The sequence below is a fragment of the Typopeltis vanoorti genome, chromosome 8 (genome assembly GCF_054136105.1).
Source record: "Typopeltis vanoorti isolate ZY-2024b chromosome 8, IOZ_Tvanoo_1.0, whole genome shotgun sequence".
In the NCBI taxonomy this organism is placed as follows: domain Eukaryota; kingdom Metazoa; phylum Arthropoda; class Arachnida; order Uropygi; family Thelyphonidae; genus Typopeltis; species Typopeltis vanoorti.
In genome coordinates this window covers 142,489,799-142,509,426 of record NC_143556.1, presented here as the reverse complement: position 1 = coordinate 142,509,426, position 19,628 = coordinate 142,489,799, and the positions used below count along the sequence as shown (strand labels likewise).

Here is a 19,628-nt window from a genome sequence, read left to right as displayed (position 1 = left end):
AAAGGTTAAAAATTGCTTTTTCATCAGAGAGGCTTTGTCCAGAGTTGTAATACTTTTCATATAGAATGTTGAATTTTTTTATTTGAGTTTTTTTACTAATTAGAAAAGCCTTGTGAAACCGTTGTAAATCATCTTATCTAGAAGTGTCCATAAGTAGCTCTCTATGTTATTAGAAATAACTTCAAAAAGTTGGAAACATGAAAGGTCTATTAAGTTCAAATCTGATGGGTTGTATTCTTTCACACAGTAGAGGCAGGGATGCCTTGGTATATATTTGTTTCGCTCTTCTTGAGTGTAATTGTTCTTTAAATGTTAAAAACTTGGGAGTAATATTAAAGGTTCTGCATTCTTTTTAAGAATGTTAGATAGTTTAGAAGTCTAGCTTTTTTACATTTGATTTTCTCAAAATAACGTACTTTTTGTTTCGTATCATCATCGAGTCTATTCACTGTTGAGATTTTATTTGGTCATTCAAACATATAATTAAAATGAAATATATATTGATCTTTAATTTTTAATTTTCTGCATTTCAAGGACTACATAGTCAATTGTAGAATTACAATTGGCTATGTAGTCAATTGTAATTCTACAATTGGAGAATTACTATCAGATTCATCAACATATCACATATTAGAGTCAGACCCAACATAGAAAAAACAAGGACACTAATAACGGAACATGACTAGTTGGTCCACAGACTTGCAACAGAATCTGAAGTCACTACACTCATTGATGCCAAATTGCATGGCACCCTGAAAATCCACAAAAGTGGAGATCACTATGCCCAATCGTTCATGGAAGAAATGCTCCCACATATTTATTGTCCAAACACCTATCCAGCCTCCTAAAAGGACATATCAGAAAATTGGACACTTACATTAAGAATTCAAAGCACTTCATTGAAAAATATCTCAATCTTAAAGACAGACATTCTCGCTAGCTTGGATGTGGTATCTTTATTTACCAACATCCCAGTAGAAGAAGTTATCAGTATCTATACAATCTCTTCCCTGAAGATACAGCTCACCTTTTTCGTCAATGCCTTAAATCGAATTATTTTAAATAGAATGAAATGATATATCAGCAACTAAATGGCTTAACTATGGGCAGTCCCCTTTCATTGCCCTGTGCAGATCTATTCATGGAAAAGTAAGAAACAGACATCCTCTCAAAATTAGACCGAAAACCTTTAGTGTGGTGGAGGTATGTAGACGATGTCTTCATAATTTGGAGGGACACAAAAACTGCTCTTCTGGACTTTTTAATAAAATTAATTCTTTCCATTAAAAAATACAATTCACTTTGGAACTGGAAAAAGATAATTATCTTTTTCCAGTTCCAATGGTAGTTGATTATAATCAACTACCATTTTTGGATAACCTAATCAAGAAACTAGCAGATGGACATATCAAACTAACAATCTACTGCAAACCAACACACAACTGGATGCTACCTTTATTTCAAATCAACTCGCCATATTTCCCAGAAGCTCAGCATAATTCATATATGCTCAAAAACAGAGCCACGAACATCATCTCAGAAGAAAAAGAACTATGATGAACTCACTCATATATCAGAGACATTAATAAAAAATTGCTATCCAAGGAATTTAATCAACAAGATTCTTTATAGCCATCCCACATAACAACAATAATCTACCATCACTCAATTCAGATCATCCATAGTTATTCCTTATGCAGGTACAGTGTCAAAAAAGATTGCAAAACTTTTTAAACCTTTCAATATCAGAGTTGCATTGAAACTGGTCAAGGCTGTCCGTCACGTTTTAAGATTGCAAAAAGACATTAATGCTTTTTTTCAAACATTCTGGAGTGTACAACATCCCCTGTACTTGTGGTCTAAACTATATAGGACAGACATCAAGAAGCTTCGAAATCCAAAAAAAAAGAACATATAGATGTTAATAACAACAGAACAGACAATTCAGGTCTTGCCTATCATTTCACGATTACAAACCATGCCTTACTAGAAGACTTCCATTATAGAAATTTCAAGAAAGCCGTAGTAGTCCTCCGTTCTGGAGAAAATCTTAACAGAAACCAGGGGATGATAATAGCTGACATATGGAAAACTTTAATAAGATCCCTTAGTCTGCCAGAATTTAATTTCGCTCAAAACTACAGAGCATGCTTTCACAACAGTGACTAACACAACACACTCCATGCGTGCAATGTTACGCGTTCTGTTTTAATTTTTAATTTATATGATAGTGTTACTCAATTTTCTCTGTACCTAGTCACTTTGAGTTTTCTCTTACAGTTATAATCCCTGAAGAAACCAAACAGCCTTGTTGGCAAAACTTGTTGGCATTAGATGTTTCTAAATCAATGATCAATTAAAGATCAATATATATTTCATTTTAATTATATATTTAAACTGTTAAAAGATGAAATATCTCAGGAAAAGGTTTAGGCTTGCTTTACTTTAACTCTTAAACTTCCACGTATACTTCATTGTCAAAGCAATGCAAAAATTAGAAGTATACAAGTTCACTGTCATATTAAGAAAAAAATAAACCCTTGATGAGAATATAAAAAAATGCAAAAATGTTTACTGCATTTTTTGGGCCAATAATTCCTAATTTCCTTAATCTTTTATTCTCGACTCACCAACAATCAAAAAATAATGCAGACACAGCAAGTACCTTTCCTTTGTATCATTATGAAATAAACTGTTTTGGCCAATTTACAAAACAAAATACCTTATCTACTTATAATTAAGTGGCCTTGCAGGGATGTTTTTTTTTTAAAACATTTAGCAAATTTTCCTTTTGAATGCTTGCTTGTCCTCTGGAGAGAATAATCATTCTGACTTAGGTGACCCATAATAAGATTTAATTATGAAGAGATGAGGAACTACAAGGCACAATATTAAACTTGAATAGAATCAGTACTAAGGTAATCAAGGCAATGTTTAGGTGGCCAAGTGAATAATACATGCTCTATTCCATCATGGGGACACGAATTTATAAAAGCCTACCCTGGACAAACTTGTATAGCTCCTTTAAGGGATGTGCTTTGCAAGACCAAAGAAGTTCCTAACTCTGTATGTAATCTCTTCAGTCCAGACAGCATTTAATCCAGTTTTTGGAGGGGGGGGGGATAATGTTTTTGGTGCATGGAAGGTGGTTAAGGATTGTTTGAAGAAAGCAGTATCAGACTGAATACACAGAATCAGAGGGATAAATCATGTAGGAGTTAGATCATAGGTCCCAAACTGGACGGTGAAGCCTTCTAGGGGACTATAGGATCAGAAGCATTTGGGGGTGTTCGGGCAGTCTAGGGGTCGGTGGCTCTTTATAGAAGAAATTAATAATATATATTTAAAAATTAATTATTTTCGTGAGTTTGCGATTGGATAATCATTTAAAAATTAAATATTGCATTTTAATTCATCTTATGCCCGTCTTACACGATCAATTTTTTTTTTGTATCAATTTTCTATTTCAATTATTTAATCATTTGAAAATTTACCATGTCAAATAGAAATAGATGTCAATTTTCTATGTCAATGAGAAAATAGAGCATGTATATATGTGTGTATAATAGGTTATGTTTACAGTAGCAAATATATTCGTTATATTTCATTTCAAAATATATATAAAATATATAAAACCACTTTTCTAATGATTTGTACAAAAATAAACCCAATTTTATATAATTTAATATTACGAGTAAAAACACGGGAAAACTGTTATGATGGGGGGGCGTTACATGTCTTGCAAAGTGGGCGGTGGCCCGAAAAAGTTTGTGAACCTATGAGTTAGATGGATGAACAGCATCATTAAGTTGCAGACAAAACCTAAAAAGGTTTTCATGCCCACGAACACTACAAGGCACAGGCAAGAAGGGTGACTTGTGTGGTGAGGAAGGTCAAAACAAATTATGAGAGACAGCTAGCCAAAATAAATCCTAAAGAGTTCTTTCACTATGTGGCAAGTAAAAGGAGAAATGACTTTAAAAAGTGCTGATGGTGGAAAGGTAACAGAAGCAAATCAAATAGTTGAATTACTGAGCGGGCATTTTGCAGGAGTGTACCATCTAGTAGTGGTGATGTTGCAATATGAGATGTGCTGATGGGAGAATAGCAGTTGCTGAAATGGGGGTGCTTAAAATATTGTAGAACCGCAATGCAAATACAGCTGGGATTTAGATAGCATATCAGTCCATGTATTAGGAGAATGTGTAAGGGAATTATCAACCAAGCTGTATAAATTTACACCTCAGTAGTGGGAAGATGTCAGTGGAGTGGAAAGAGGATAAAATAGTCCTGGTGCATAAAGGAGGCTTCAAAACAGATGTGACAAACATTGGTGAAAGACAGATTTCAGCACTGGGTGGATAGGAATATGTTACTCTATAAGGAACAACATAGTTTTGTGAAGGGTAGGTCTTGCCATAGTGACAATGGAAAAATGACAATATGTTCATATCCCACCATGGGCATGGATGTTAGTGATTGTCTTTAGGTGGTAGATGAATTTCTTCGCCTGGTATGAGACTACTTTCACATTTATTGGAGGCCTTGAAAGTGGCTTGAAAAAGTTTCATGTTTGATCACTAGAACAGGGTTTTCAGACTGGGTAAAAAATAAATATATATAAAATTGATAAAAATAGAAAAAAGATCCTTAGCTCATTCATAGTACAAGGTACATTATCGGTTGACAAATAACCTTTCACAGGTGGAAGCAATATTAAAAAAAATGAATACAGGAAATAGCCATTCATTGATATTACTAGACTTTGCAAAGGCACTTGACAGGATTTCACACAAAACATTGTTGTATAAACTGGAGCAAATGGGGATGGATATGAATCGACTGATTTCAGTTAAAGGATGGCTGATGGACAGATATCCTGTCAAGGAGTGGTTTATGGAGGAGTTGAGTCCAGGAGAAGGAAAGTGACCAGCAGTGTACCACAGGACTCTGTACTTCACTGATATAAGAAATGATTTAACAGGAAATATACAGTTATTTTCTAACAATGCTAAATTGGAACAAGTGATAGTAAATTAAGGTGATGTAGAGATCCTGCAAGAATAATTCCTGCCAGTTTAATGTGGGGGCCAAGTGTTAAGGTGATTTACTTTTGGAAGAAGAGATCACAAGCTGTATATTATATGTTAATGGAACTGAAGAACAGAAAACTGATGAGGCCAGGGACTTTAATATGATTGTGGACAGGGAGTTGAAGTTTAGAGGACATATTGCGAAGGTAGTCAAACAGCATATCAGATTACATGGTTGTTGAAGAACACACACACTAATAAGCAGGGATGGAGAAGTTATTCTCCTTTATAAGGCTACATCTAGACTACTGCATACAGATCTGGACATCCAGATTCTGTTGGGATGAAGAATTGGTGGAGCGTGGAATGCTCTCTCTATGATAACAGATTGAAGGTCTGTGAAAATCAGAAACTAGCTGTTAGACAAAAAAATAAAAAAATAAAAAATAAAAGAAGAGATAAGACAGAAGCATATAAGCTACTAAATGGGATATTATAGGATTGCCACTGAAGATTTTTTTTCAGTACATGGCACGAAGGGAGAAATTTTTTGATTCTGATGACCATCATCAGACCATCTTTAAGTAATTCCATTAATTGTAACTGCTGACTTACATCAGAGACTGTATTGCCCAATATTATTATTATTATACAGCTTTCATCATGAAGTCAGAAGACTTACTGCGAGAAATCCATTATTCACACAATACCCATCACACCTCTCCTTAAACTCATTCACTGATGAAGCACCCACAATTACCTCTGGCAAACCCAATCACCACCCTCCAAGCAAAAAATCTAGTCATAATGCTTTTGCTAACCACACTCAAACAATTTCCATGGGTAGCACCTCATTTTTCTCATTGGTGGAGAGGATCCAGAGGCAAGCACCAAAGACTGTGTCAGGTTTATGGAATGCTCTCTCTATGATAACAGATTAAAGATCTGTGGAAATCAAAATCTAGCTGTTAGGCAAAAAAAAAAAAAAAGCGATAAGACAGAAGCGTATAAGTTACTAAATGTGATTTTATAGGATTGCCACTGAGGACTTTTTTTTTCAGTACATGGCACGAAAGGAAAAAAATGAGTAAGAGCGTGGTTAGCAAAAGTATTATGACTAAATCTTTTGCTTGGAGGGTGGTGAATGGGTTTGCCAGAGATATTTGTGGGTGCTTCATCAGTGAATGAGTTTAAGGAGAGGTGTGATGGGTATTGTGTGAATAATGGATTTCTTGCAGTAAGTCTTCTGACTCCATGATGAAAGCTGTATAATAATAATATTGGGCAATACAGTCTCTGATGTAAGTCAGCAGTTACAATTAATGGAATTACTTAAAGATGGTCTGATGATAAAGCAAGTGTAAGATAAGGATACACATCACACGCATTTCACTCTATATGGCTGACAGCATCTTCAATTTAACATTAAAAAAAAAAACTGACAAAAAACTAAACATTTCTAAACAGCTGTTCTTTCTATAAATTGAAAAGACTGGAATGACAGTTTAATCACAAAATTAAGTCTGTTGGAAAGCAATACATTTTTGCATCTCAAAAAATCTCTTCTACATATTCAGAAATGGGCCATGTTCCCACTTGCTTGTCACATAAAAACTAATGATATGATCTCCAGTACTTTTGAATTTACAGAAGATCTTACAAAAAATGACTGAAATCAAGATAATCACTTCCAGATTATTTTGCTTTCCAGCACACTTTTCTTCTTTTCTTTTTTTTTTTTCTTTTTTTGAAAAACTGCAGAGATAATTCTATAATTCCCACAATTTTTAAGAATCAAAGAAAATATAAGAAAATATACAGAGGATATATAGAAATGCAAGTTCGCTCTTTTGCAAGTCAAAATACAAAAAACTAGATCAGACTTGTATGCCACTGAACAAAAATGCATATCACCTACATAATACTCTAGCTATCTCCAAAAATATGGAATGCCACAGATGGTATGAATTGTAGAAGGTCTCAAGAGTAGACAAAGATTGTAAATATAGACTGTCAAAAAAATTCAAGCATTTATAAAATACAGTTCACATAAATGGTGACTTGTAATAAATTTGTATTAAATTTTTCTATCTGTAATCTTACTAATATGGAAGCTTTGGGTCTAAACAAAGACACTTTAATTATACCATTACTCCAAGACACATTCCAAAAGTGGATATCATTGCCAGTATTGAAAAAGCTACTAAAGTTGTGTCATCACACAAACATGCAGTATCCATTAAGATTACTTAGCACTTCAGTTTTATTAAACAGTCAGTTGCCAAAAATTAATATAACAGCATTAGAGAAATATGCTTTAAGAAGTTTACATGATAATGATAAAATCATTATACTTAAAGCAGACAAATGGAATTCAATCATCATTTTAAATATGGTGAACTATGACACTAATATTGCCTCCATGTTCTCAGTCTCTTCTACCTATTCAGAAATGGACCATGATTATACTTGGTCATTACATATGAAAACTAATGATATAATCTCCAGTACTTCTGAATATACTGAAATCAAGACATCCAACCACTCCCAGATTATGTGGTATACTTTCTTTCTAAATAGCTATCTAACCTCCTCAAGCCTCATATTGAACATACAAATTCCTAATTGAAAAACTCAATGCATTTTGTAGATAGCATAAAAATTTCTCCATTGGACATATTACATAGTTTAGACATAATCTCATTGTTTACCAACATCTCTGTGGAAAAATCAATAAAGATCTTTGAAGACCTATTTCCTCCTGACATCACACATCTCTTCCATTAAATCTTCATTCTTTACTTGGAAAGGAATTAATTTACTCTCCCTTATTGCCCACTTATACATGGAAAAATTGAGGAAGTAGTTAAATTTGCAATTATCCAGGAAATATTCAATATCTTCAAGGTCTTTGTGGGTATGTTTGATATTGACATATCTCCACCAAACGTGGTTTGACGGTTACTTCTGCTATAGCCATCTGTAAATCAAATTCACATTAGAAGTAGAAAAGGATGAAAAATAATCACTCCTAGACATTTTTATCAACCAAAACATTGCTGGAGGATTGTTGTTAGAAATTTACATGAAAGAAACCCACACAAGCAGGTACTGACAGGCAAGATCATTCCATTACCCTAAACTAAAATTAGGTATCATCATATTCAAGCATAGAGCTTTAAAAATACTCAAAAATTATGAAATTAAAAGATTACAGCTACTCAAAAAAAAAAAAAGCACTAAAGAAATTTTAATTTTCTGATGAACCATCCTGAGATAATTCAGAAATGACAAAGTCACAATACTCATACCATATGTTGGTAATGCATCAAGAAAAACAACCCAAATATTAAAATCAGTCATCAGAACAATTTTCAAACCAGTTAACACCTTACAAAGTTTCCTACATTCTCCTCAAGACAAAGTTCCATCTTATAAACATTCAGGAGTATACAAGATTCCCATATTCTTGTGGAAAGATGTATGTAGGTCAAACTGGGAGAAGTTTCAAAATCCATAAAAAACACCTAAGTGATGTTGAAAACAAAAAGGAAGAAAAAAAAAAGCAGACTCACAGCACACATTCTCAAAGAACGTCACAGAGTAAATTGGCAAGCATTCTTCATGACTGAGAATTACTTTGACAGGTTGTTCAAAAAGTCCTCTTCACTCAAACGGTATGCTAAATAGAAACAAAGGACTGATCCTTCACAACCTTTGGAAATCATTAATGAATATATGTACTGTAACATTCAGGATCTCTCCTATGCGAGCAATGATGTAAAGAGTTTACAAAACAATGTAGAGATTGCATGTAACATTCCTAATGGTACACATGATTAGACTGTCATTCTAGTCTTTTCAATTTATAGAAAATATGGTTGAGAAATGTTCATTTTTTGTCGGTTTTTTTTACTTATGAACTCCAAGATGCTGTCAGCAGCATAGCAAAACATGTTGAAAAAATACATCTAATGTTAATAAAAAAAAATTATGAGTTAAAAACTGGTTAGTTATTATTCAGATAATAGATTAATCTGGAGAAAAACTGCAAAAAGGAAGGTAGTAATGAGGTAACTTTTTTATGTAGTACTATCATAATAATATCCTATTCACCTGAGAGATGACGATGTTCTTCTCCGATGCATTATCCATAAAAAGCCTCCCATTTGTATTTGAGTGTCATTATTCCATCTAATCCTGTTCCTTGTAGAACTCTTTATCAAACACTTTTTTTCCTAAGGACGACAATCTCCGGTGGTTCAAAAATAAAAATATATCAACAGGTTCCTACTTTCTTCTCAATTACAAGTTCTGAAAACAGACACACACACACACACACACAACAACAGCATTGACATGTCATAGGTTTTGCAACCACTCATGTGAGGTTGATTAAAAAATAAACATAAAACCTTATCCAATAAATACTTATTAAAACAGCAGAAGACTGTATTATGCATGTACCAATTAATAATTTATTAGATAAGGTTTCATCTTTTTTTTTTTTGTTACACAAATTTGGCTTCAAAAGCATTCATTCTCCCCCAAGCATGTTAAGCTTAGTTTCAAAATGTGTATAATTTTAGAGTGCATCAGTAATATAAGTGGGCAAGCAACTCTGGTCTAAGAATCAAAAGGTTTTCTTTTATGGGAAATCAAACATAGTTTCTTCAAGTCTCCATTAAGCAAAGAGCCACCACGAATGTCAGCAAGCACCTAGGGATCTCAATCTACCAATACCAAAGCAATAGCTTTTATAAAAGGACAATTAAATATAAACAACATGCTGACTGATACACAGATCAAAATGACAGATCAAGTTTTCCAAGTCTGAATGAAAATGACTCTGGCGAGGTTGATTTCCTGTTAAAGATAACTTACCAAAAATCATCAAAATCTATCAAGCAGCTTAAGAAATGAAAGATCCAGTTGAATAATGCTTTTTGTATGTGAAAGAAGAATGACATACCACATCACATTACTATTAGCATGACTAACAAATAACTCCTTAAAAAAGCAGACTATAATGTATATAGAAACAAACCTTCTGAAGGCTGGAAACATCGTCATGCACTGCCATATTTTTTCAGCCATGCCTGAAGCAAAGCATTTGCCTGGGTGGGTTTAGGAGGTACCCATAAGAGAGATCCATCAGAAAGTGATGGGTGTAACCTTTGTGCAACACTTTTATATGATCTGTTTAAAGCCATTTCAATTTCATCTTGAGTGAACCAACAGGCATCCTCCAATTCTGTTTTATCTAACTGCACCTATCACACAAAATATAAATAATCTAAATCACATTTTGCATAAAATAATAAGAATTTAATTTTAAGAATACAATCAGGTAACAGTGTTTAAGGAAATGAAAGAATAGCTACAGTAGTTAACACTAAACATAAGCTTCTTGAATGGCAAGCATTTCCAGTAGAATGATGTGAACAAATTTCAAAATATGAAAGTCGACAATCTGACTTATCTGTGCCTATTACCCCAAAGAAGTTGTATTAAATAGTTTTTCAACTCATTTGAGAGAACACCTGACATAAAGAAAAAGGTAAAAAATGGTTGTTTGAAATCTAAACATCAAAGTACAAAATAAATACAAAGCATACAAAAATTTTTGGGAAAAGTTTGGAGAAAAGAAAGGACAAAGCTAATAACAAGTACCTGCTAAATTTCTGTCCAGTTCATGGACTAATAATTAAATGCACATGTTTCAACATAAAGATACACGTGTACATTGTAAGCATTCAGTGGAGAGGAAGATAAAAGAAATAGTGTTCTTGAATGATATTATAGTAACATTTTAACACTGATTCAGCATACAGGAGTATGGGATATGATTACTATTTAGCAGTATAAAGAGATAGTCCAGAAGAAGAAGAAAATCATATTCAAAGTTCAGGCAAATAAATCAGAAGGTGCCTTGATAGAAATGAGAGAAGAGTGTAAGACAGATAAGCTATGTATAAAAGTAGCAAAACAGCAGTCATGGGAAGTTGTAATAAGAAGACAGAAAAGACAAATATCAGGTAGGTGACAAAAAGTTCTAGAAGCTATTGAAAAAGATAAGAAAACTGGTCAAAGAAGTACTGTAAAACAAATCACAGATTATAAAGGTGACATAAAAACTGAACAAAAATTATTTTGGATGTATGGAATAATTACTTTGAAAGATTGTTAAATAACAGGAACAGAACAGAATAGTGCTACATCCTTTCTTTTAGTGTTCATGGTGATCAGCATTCATTTTAGAAATTATGGACTTTACAACCATGTTATAACTCTTTTAATTTCCTGACGTTTCAACCTTCGTATTAAGGTCATCATCTGGAGTATATACAAGGACAAGCTCGGTTACATTTCACATAAGCTAAAGAAACTGATTTGATCACCGGTTATTCTACTGACATGACCTCTAGCGGAAAAAAAAAAAAAAATTACAGATAAAATCACAAATTAATTAATTCTTTAGAAACTACATCAAAGCTAAATTCTATTTAAGATAACATGAGAAAAAATTCTTTCTTATAGATAGTTTTCTTACTGTAACAACGATGTCAGATTTTTAACATTACAATTGTTAGTTTAGATATAGGATTCTGGATTATCTATAGTCCTGTTTATAGTTAACTCTTAGAGAGAAAGGTTCCTTGGTAGAACATGTGCCTTCCATATGCTTGGGATTTTTACACCATCATTATTGTTCAGACTGGGGTGGCTGATAAGCATTTGACAGGCTTCCTTAAATTTGCATTCATACCATGTTTTGGTGTGATGTAAACAACTGGTGCTTTTCCAGTCAGTTCTATGTCAAGTGTTCAGGACATGATCAGAAAGGTCAGCTTCACCATAGTTATTATATTTAATGTGTTTTATGTTCCTTTTGTTTAATAGGAATTGTGTGTCCTGTTTCCTCTATATATATATATAGTATATTACAGGTGCAATAAATACGGTATACTCCAGGGTGGACCAGCAGAGGGAGTGGGTCTTTGGATGAGTTGAGCAAGCTTTTTAATTTTGCAGGAGGTTTAAAGGTGGCTTTGAGGTTTTATATTTCTGTAGTATTCTGTTTATTTTATCTAATGTCCCTTTAATGTAAGGAATGGTTATAGTTTTATTGTAGTCTGGTTTATCTTTGTTTTTTATTCAGGTCTTGTAGAGAATTTTGTTAATAGTGTTTTGGCTGTAACCATTTTTTTAGAAAAGCATTGCTGATAACTTTAAATTCGTTTTTCACACGTTTATTGGAGCAGATCTTCAAAGCCCTGTTTTTTAGAGTATTAATGACACCTAGTTTTTGTGTCGGGTGGTGGTAGGAGTTTATGTGTATATATTGACCAGTATATGTCAGTTTCGGGTAAACAGTGAAGGAAAGACTGCCAGAAGGAAAGATATGTGACAAGCGTATCTAGAAATGGAACTGTGTTCTGTTTTTCAATCACAATTGTGAACTGTATGCATTTGTGTTGTTTGTTTAGGTGGCTAAGGAAAGTCTAGTGTCTGGCAGCCAGATCGCGAAAACATAGTCAATGTATCTAAGCCAGACTTCGGATTTTAAAGGAGATGAATCTAGAGCATGTTGCTCAAAATGTTCCATATCAAAGTTAGCACCAGGGAGGGATAATGGCAAGCCCATGGTTATGCCTTCTTTTTGTAGGTAGAAAGTGTTTTGCCATACAAAATAATCAGAACGCAATACATGTGGAAAGAGCACAGTGATATCTAGAGGGAATTTGTTCTATAAAAGAAGGATTTTGTCATTGATTGGGACATTCATAAAGACGGCAGAGACGTCAAAACTGACTAATATATCATCTTATATATCTTGTATTGACTAATAAATCATCTTGTCCTTGTATATTTGTATATACTCCAGATGATGACCTTAATATGAAGGTCGAAATTTCGGTAAATTAAAAGAGTTATTTATAACACGGTTGTAAAGTCCATAATTTCTAAAAAAAAAAAAAGAATAGTGCTGGAATATATTCAAAAAGAATGCAATCAGGAATATATATATATATATATATATATATATACACAGTTAATCCTTGAAGAACGCAGATTCACTTATACGCAGTTTTTATTATTATTATTACCCCAAGACCTCACGGAGTCAAAGACTCCATGTCTTAAACGCACTCAAACTCCTTGCAGACACTACACTGTCAGGCAAGGCATTCCAATCATTTACAACTCTGCACGAAGAAACCTGCCTCTCACTCCCCTACTCACACCCTCTTTATACAGTTTCCAGGGATGACCTGTGGTTCTCTCCCGATCTCCCACTATTTTCTGTAGAACTTCTCCAACATTGATCCTATAACAATCCCTTACCAACTTGTAGATCTCTATCATATCTCCCCTCTTCCTCCTGTCCACCAGAATCTACAAATTACATCTTCTCAATCGTTCCTCATACTCGACATTCCAAAGGTTAGAAACTACCTTAGTCAGTCGCCTTTGGACCCTTTCCAACATCTCTTCATCCTTCCAAAAACCAGCTGACCAAATCTGGGTACAATAGTCCATGTGTGGCCTAATCAAAGCTTTATAGAACAGAACAAAAATCTCCCTACTTCTACAAGTCAGTGTCCTCTGCATCATTCCCAGAAGCCTTTGTGTTGTCTTCACAATTTTGGCTGTGTCCCCTGAATTTCAGATCCTTATCTACTATCAACCCCCAGATCTCTTATTTCCTCCACATCCAACAATATATCCTCACCAAGCATAAATTCTGCATTCCATCTTTGTTTTTCATATTTTAAAACCTTACATTTTGCAACATTGAACTCGCATCCCCATTTCCATAGCCATTTACTCAATTTATTCAAGTCTTCTTGTAAGGTCACATTTTCACTACTCTTCATGGTTCATCCCAACTTTGCATCATCTGCAAACAACTGAATATCCCCATCCAAATCTTCACCAATATCATTAATATACAAGTTAAACAGTAATGGCCCTAAAACAGACCCCTGAGGCACTCCACTAGTGACTTTCATTTTCCTGGATATCGCTCCCCCCATACACAACTTGTTGATACCTATCAGACAGCCAGTCTCCGATCCAATGCACTAATCTAATATCCAACCCCATCTGCTCTAGTTTGACTTTCAATTTATCATGAGGTACTCTATCAAAAGCCTTTGCAAATTCCAAGTATATTACTGTGTATCCTTCTCCTCTGCCAAGGAAGCAGTCACTTTATTGTAATAAATAAGTAGATTACTAAAGCATGACCTCCCTTTAGCAAATCCAAGCTGCCCATCAAAGATAATACCATTGTTGTCAACCCAATTCTGGATCCCAGTTCTCCAACAACTTAACCACAACACCTGACACACATACAGGCCTATAGTTTGATGCTTGAGTTCAATCACTTCCTTTATGAAGTGGCACAATCTTGCCCTCCTTCCACTCTTTAGGAACTTGACCGAGTGCAAGACTCGCATCAAAAAAATATGTCAAGGCAGGTATCAACTCCCTGGCACATTCCTTCAGAATATTATCAGGTCCCACATCCTTATTAACATCTAGTTTGCTCAACTCCCCATACACTTCTTGTTCACTTACGGTCAGTCTCTCCTCCCCATCATCAACTGCTCTCAATCTCTCCATGAAGTCACATTCACAAGATTGAAAGACCTTTATGAACTGCTCATTAACTATCTCCACCACACATTCCACAACAGCTGTCTTTATATTATTTTCTCCAATCAATGTCATCCTTCCATAATCGATCTTTCTTTTGCTGGCTATATATCAAAAGAACTCCTTAAGATTCTTTTTGGCTTCATTAGCTCACCAACCAAGTCAACCTCCTTACCTGGTCTTCGTAGACTCATGGAATTGGTTATTTTCACTTCTCTTATACTGCCTCCACAATGCCCTTTTTCTCTGTATTGCATGCTTAATCTCTTTATTCATCCATCTCACACCTACCTTATTTAACCTTCACACCCTTGGAATACATTTAGACATTGCATCTACTAGATAGCTGGAAAAGAGATCAATGCAGCTTGGGGATTTCAAAAGCTAACTCCTCATTCCATGCTACACCTGCAAGCTGTCTCCTGAGCTCTTCATAATCACCTCCCCCAACTTGTAGTTCCACATATACCCTTTTCTCACAGAGGTCCTCACACTGCTGGCAACCACTCAGGTAATGACCTCATGGTCACTCTCACCAATTGGTGGATGATTTGACACCTCATTTATAATTACATCCTCTGATGACATGACCAAATCCAAGACCCTCAAATCCTTGTGTGCCCTCTGTTACATACTGTCTGAGGTAGTTATCCCTCAAAAACTCAAGAAACTCATTTTCTTTACTTCCAGTTGCTATCTCATCATTCCAGTCTATATTGCCTTAATTAAAATCGCCCATAATGATCATCCTTTTCTTATTTGCTTAGCTAATTTGATTATACATATCATTATCACTGCCATCCACATTACCTGGTCTATAACAACATCCAACCAAGTATTTGATTCCATTCACCTCTACCTCACACCATACTGCTTCAAAACCACTGGCACTATTTCCCTCTTGCATCTCTATTTTGTATGGACATAACTCTTTCTCTATCATCAATAGCACTTTCCCCTCCCTTTTTATCCCCTTCTATCCTCACGAAACACATGATATCCTTCCATCTCTATTCCTGTCAGGATGTCGTCCTCTTCCAACCATGTCTCACTTAATCCAACAATCTTTGGGTGAACATATGCAAGTAGTGCAACCATTTCATTTGCCTTGTTTCTTATACTTCTAGCATTTGTATACAAACACAACAGCTCATTTCTGGATCAACAGCTAGTTCCACTGATACCACTCACTCGATGTGATTTCTCCATGCTTGACCGGGGCCATTTCCTTTTCTGCTTATTCATTTTAGAACCTTTTTCAATTCCAACTATTTCCTCTTGATCCCAGATCATCCCATTCCTTTCCTGTGTACACATGCTCTCACCTTCTCTTGGAGCATCCACCTTTCTCACGCTGTGTACCCCTGTCCACCCTGAGCCTCCCCATTTCCCTGCTCCTCTTGCACACCCATTCTCTCATTTTCTATACTCATACCACTCACTTCCCCATTCATTACCACCCCTTCAATCTCTCCTGTCTTACTTTCCTGCTGTTTTTTTATAAATAAATATACTGGAAATATTTTTTGTAGATTTACGACAGTTTGAAAAAACTCACCAACTAGGTAGCTTAGAAATATCGAAAAAATTAAGAAAAGTTAGGTATGTCATAAAATTAAAAGAGTTATTTATAGCACGGTTGTAAAGTCCATAATTTCTAAAAAAAAAAAAAAGAATAGTGCTAGAATATATTCGAAAATAATACAATCAGGAATATATTATATATATTCCTGATTGTATTATTGCATATATATATATATATATATATATATAGTTAACCCTTGAAGAACGCGGGTCCACTTATACGTAGTTTTTTATAAATAAATATACTGGTAATTTTTTTTGGTTGTAAAGTCCATAATTTCTAAAAAAAAAAAAGAATAGTGCTAGAATATATTCAAAAAGAATGCAATCAGAAATATATTATATATATACAGGGTGTTCGGGATAAATTTGACATATTTATAATTAATTATATTTTTCCGTAAGTTACATGTATTAACACACACTTCTCTTCATTTAAAAGTTTGGACCCTTCTTCATTCACATACAAGATGTCAGAAAGAATGGATAGCTGGAACCCACCTGAATCATGGAAGAGAATAACTTGTATCATGATGATTCGTGCCCGCCATCAAAATAAGGATATTACGACTGCTGCCCAATGCTCCCTGAATACAGTAAAAACAATCAGGCATGAACTAGAGACTTGCAATGGTGACTACGAGGATGTAGCAAGAAGAAAGATCCCTAGCAGACGATCTGATTGCGTTCGTACAGCAGAATTCCTCGCAAATCTGCAGGAACAGGTGTTGAAGAACCCTGGCATTGGAATTCGGGCTTTGTTCGTGGAGTTGCTAACTGTAGTCAAGCCCTGGATAACAAGGGTAGGCAATGGTAGGCCGTATGTATGGCAGCAGGATTCGGCCCCTTGCCACACCTCTGGGAAAAGTCAAAAATGGTTGTCTGAAAATTTCTACGACTTCACCAGTCCAAATGTTTGGCCTCCAAACTCCCCAGACCTTAACCCCATGGATTATTTTGTATGGGGCGCAGTTGAAAAAGACACCAATCGCACTTCCAGTAATACAAAAGCCCAGTTAATGGATAAAATTAAAACAGTTTTTGCGGCCCTTCCCAGGGAGACTGTAGCATCAGCTTGTTCGAGGTTCCGAAGCAGAATTGAAGCTGTGATCGATGCTAATGGTGGTTATTTTGAGTAAATCTTGTTGATAGTATTGTAATTAACTCTGCCTGTAATGTTTTTTGTCAATTCATTAAATTTAATAGATACAAAGAAGATTTTCTTTTTCCTTACGAAACTGTCAAATTTATCCCGAACACCCTGTATGTATATATATATATATATATATATATATTAGAACATAATATATATAGTTAACCCTTGAAGATGGCGGATCCACTTATACACATTTTTTTATAAATAAAATATACTAAAAATTTTTTTTGGAGATTTACGACAGTTTGAAAAACCTCGCAGACAAACTGGGTAGCTTAGAAATATCGAAAAAATGAAGAAAATTTAGGTATGTCATGAATGCATAAAATATATGTAGATATTAGTCTATTTTATAACTAAGTGTTTGTGTGTAAGTTATCAAACTTACACACAAACACTTACAGACCATACATGCTATTTGCAGTTGAGAGAAATGTAAACAAACGTAAAGATCCAAGTTAATTCATAACTGCATAAAATAAAAATTTTATAATGATTCATTCATCAGTGTATAGACTAGGCTACCATGAAGCAATCATACTGATTGTACTAGGCAACAAAGCAATCATATTGCTGCTACTTTGTTATCAATCCATGAATCGTTATACCTATTTCTTTTTCACGTTCGCTTTTCATTTTTAATGTCTAGTGTTAGTGATACGTATAACATCTACAGTATTTTGTATCTTATAAGACAATACGGATGTAGGTACTGACAGACATGTGATTCATCTCATAAACAGATGATGTAAACGCACGGTGTCAATAAACACAGCACTGTAATTGTATTTTCACTTCCTTATGATTTTCTTTAATAATATTTTCTTTTCTCTAGCTTACTTTATTGTAAGAATATAGTATATATACATACATACATACATACCATATAAAAAATGTGTTAATTGACTATTTATGTTATCGGTAAGGCTTCCGGTCAACAGTAGGCTATTTGTAGTTAAGTTTTTGGAGTGTCAAAAGTTATACATGGATTTTCTAACAACGCAGAGGGTCGGCACCCCTAACTCCCACGTTCAAAGGTCAACTGTGTCTGTATGTATCAATACACACACACAGTAGGAAGTCATCAAAACTAAAACCTGGAATGTGGAATGGGGCAGCTGGGATAGATGATGTTTGACCAGAAATGCTCAAATATGGAGGTATACATGCTCAGCAATAGGGACTGATGGGATATCAGCATGGATACTAAAAAAGTGTTCGGCTAAACTGGCTATTCCTTAGACCACACTATATAGTTTGAGTCTCAGAACAGGGAAGATTCAGCAGGAGTACAAAGAATGTATGACAATCCCATTGCACAAGGGTGGTGCAAAGACTGAGGTAACCAATTAGCAACCCATAAGTATATTTGAAGTCATGGTGATGATTAGAAAAGTTGGTTAGGGCTTGCATTCAGAAATGGGTTGACAGAGAATCTACACTTTGCAATGAACAGCATGCATTTAATAAGGGAAGGTCACGTTGTAGCAACTTGCTCACATTCTACAATAATGTTACCACTGAGTTAGACAAGGGACAAGGATATACATGATACGTTTGAATTTTGCTACATCATGGAATACTGTTGCATAATTGGAGAATATGGGATTGAATTATAAACTATTGGCATGGATAAGAAGATGGTTGACTGACAAATATCAAAAAGTGATATATAGGAGAGGATGAATCTGCAATATTCAAGGTAACTAGTGGTGTGCCTCAAGGATCTGTCCTTGGTCCATTGTTATTCAATCTGTACATTAATGACATTGGGAAGGATTTAACGTGACATACAGTTATTTGCTGATGATGCAAAGATAAGTGGCATAATCAGCAGGAGTGCTACTGAAATACAGTATTTGCAGAATGATTTGAATATGCAGGAATTGTGGGCATGTGAAAATGGCTATCAGTTTAATGTTAGCAAATGTAGTCATGTACATTGGTGTGATTAGATATCTAATGTCATATTATATTGGTGGGATTATGCTAGAAGAAACTAATCAGGCTAGGGATCTTGGAATATTAGTAGATAAGAAGTTATCTACTTCTTATCTACTAATATTCAAGTTCAAGGGTCATATAGCAAAGACTGTAAATACAACTCAAAGGATAATTACAATGAAACAAACTTTGATAAGTAAAGATAAGGAAGTCATTTTGTTTCTTTATAAGGCTTTGATAAGATC

At 34.6% G+C, this 19,628-nt stretch overlaps 1 protein-coding gene across 9 annotated transcripts in view; it reads right to left on the bottom strand.

Annotated features, from left to right (window-relative positions):
- The window catches only part of LOC150104397 (NAD(P)H pyrophosphatase NUDT13, mitochondrial-like), a 581,172-nt gene that overhangs the window by 29,338 nt on the left and 532,206 nt on the right, over positions 1-19,628 (bottom strand). For all 9 annotated transcript variants that reach the window (XM_090396341.1, XM_090396343.1, XM_090396344.1 and 6 more), the window contains one exon: positions 10,081-10,306. In XM_090396341.1, coding sequence (XP_090252467.1) covers positions 10,103-10,306 — 204 coding nt within the window. In that variant the 3' untranslated portion in view covers positions 10,081-10,102. The remainder of the gene's footprint in view (positions 1-10,080; positions 10,307-19,628) is intronic.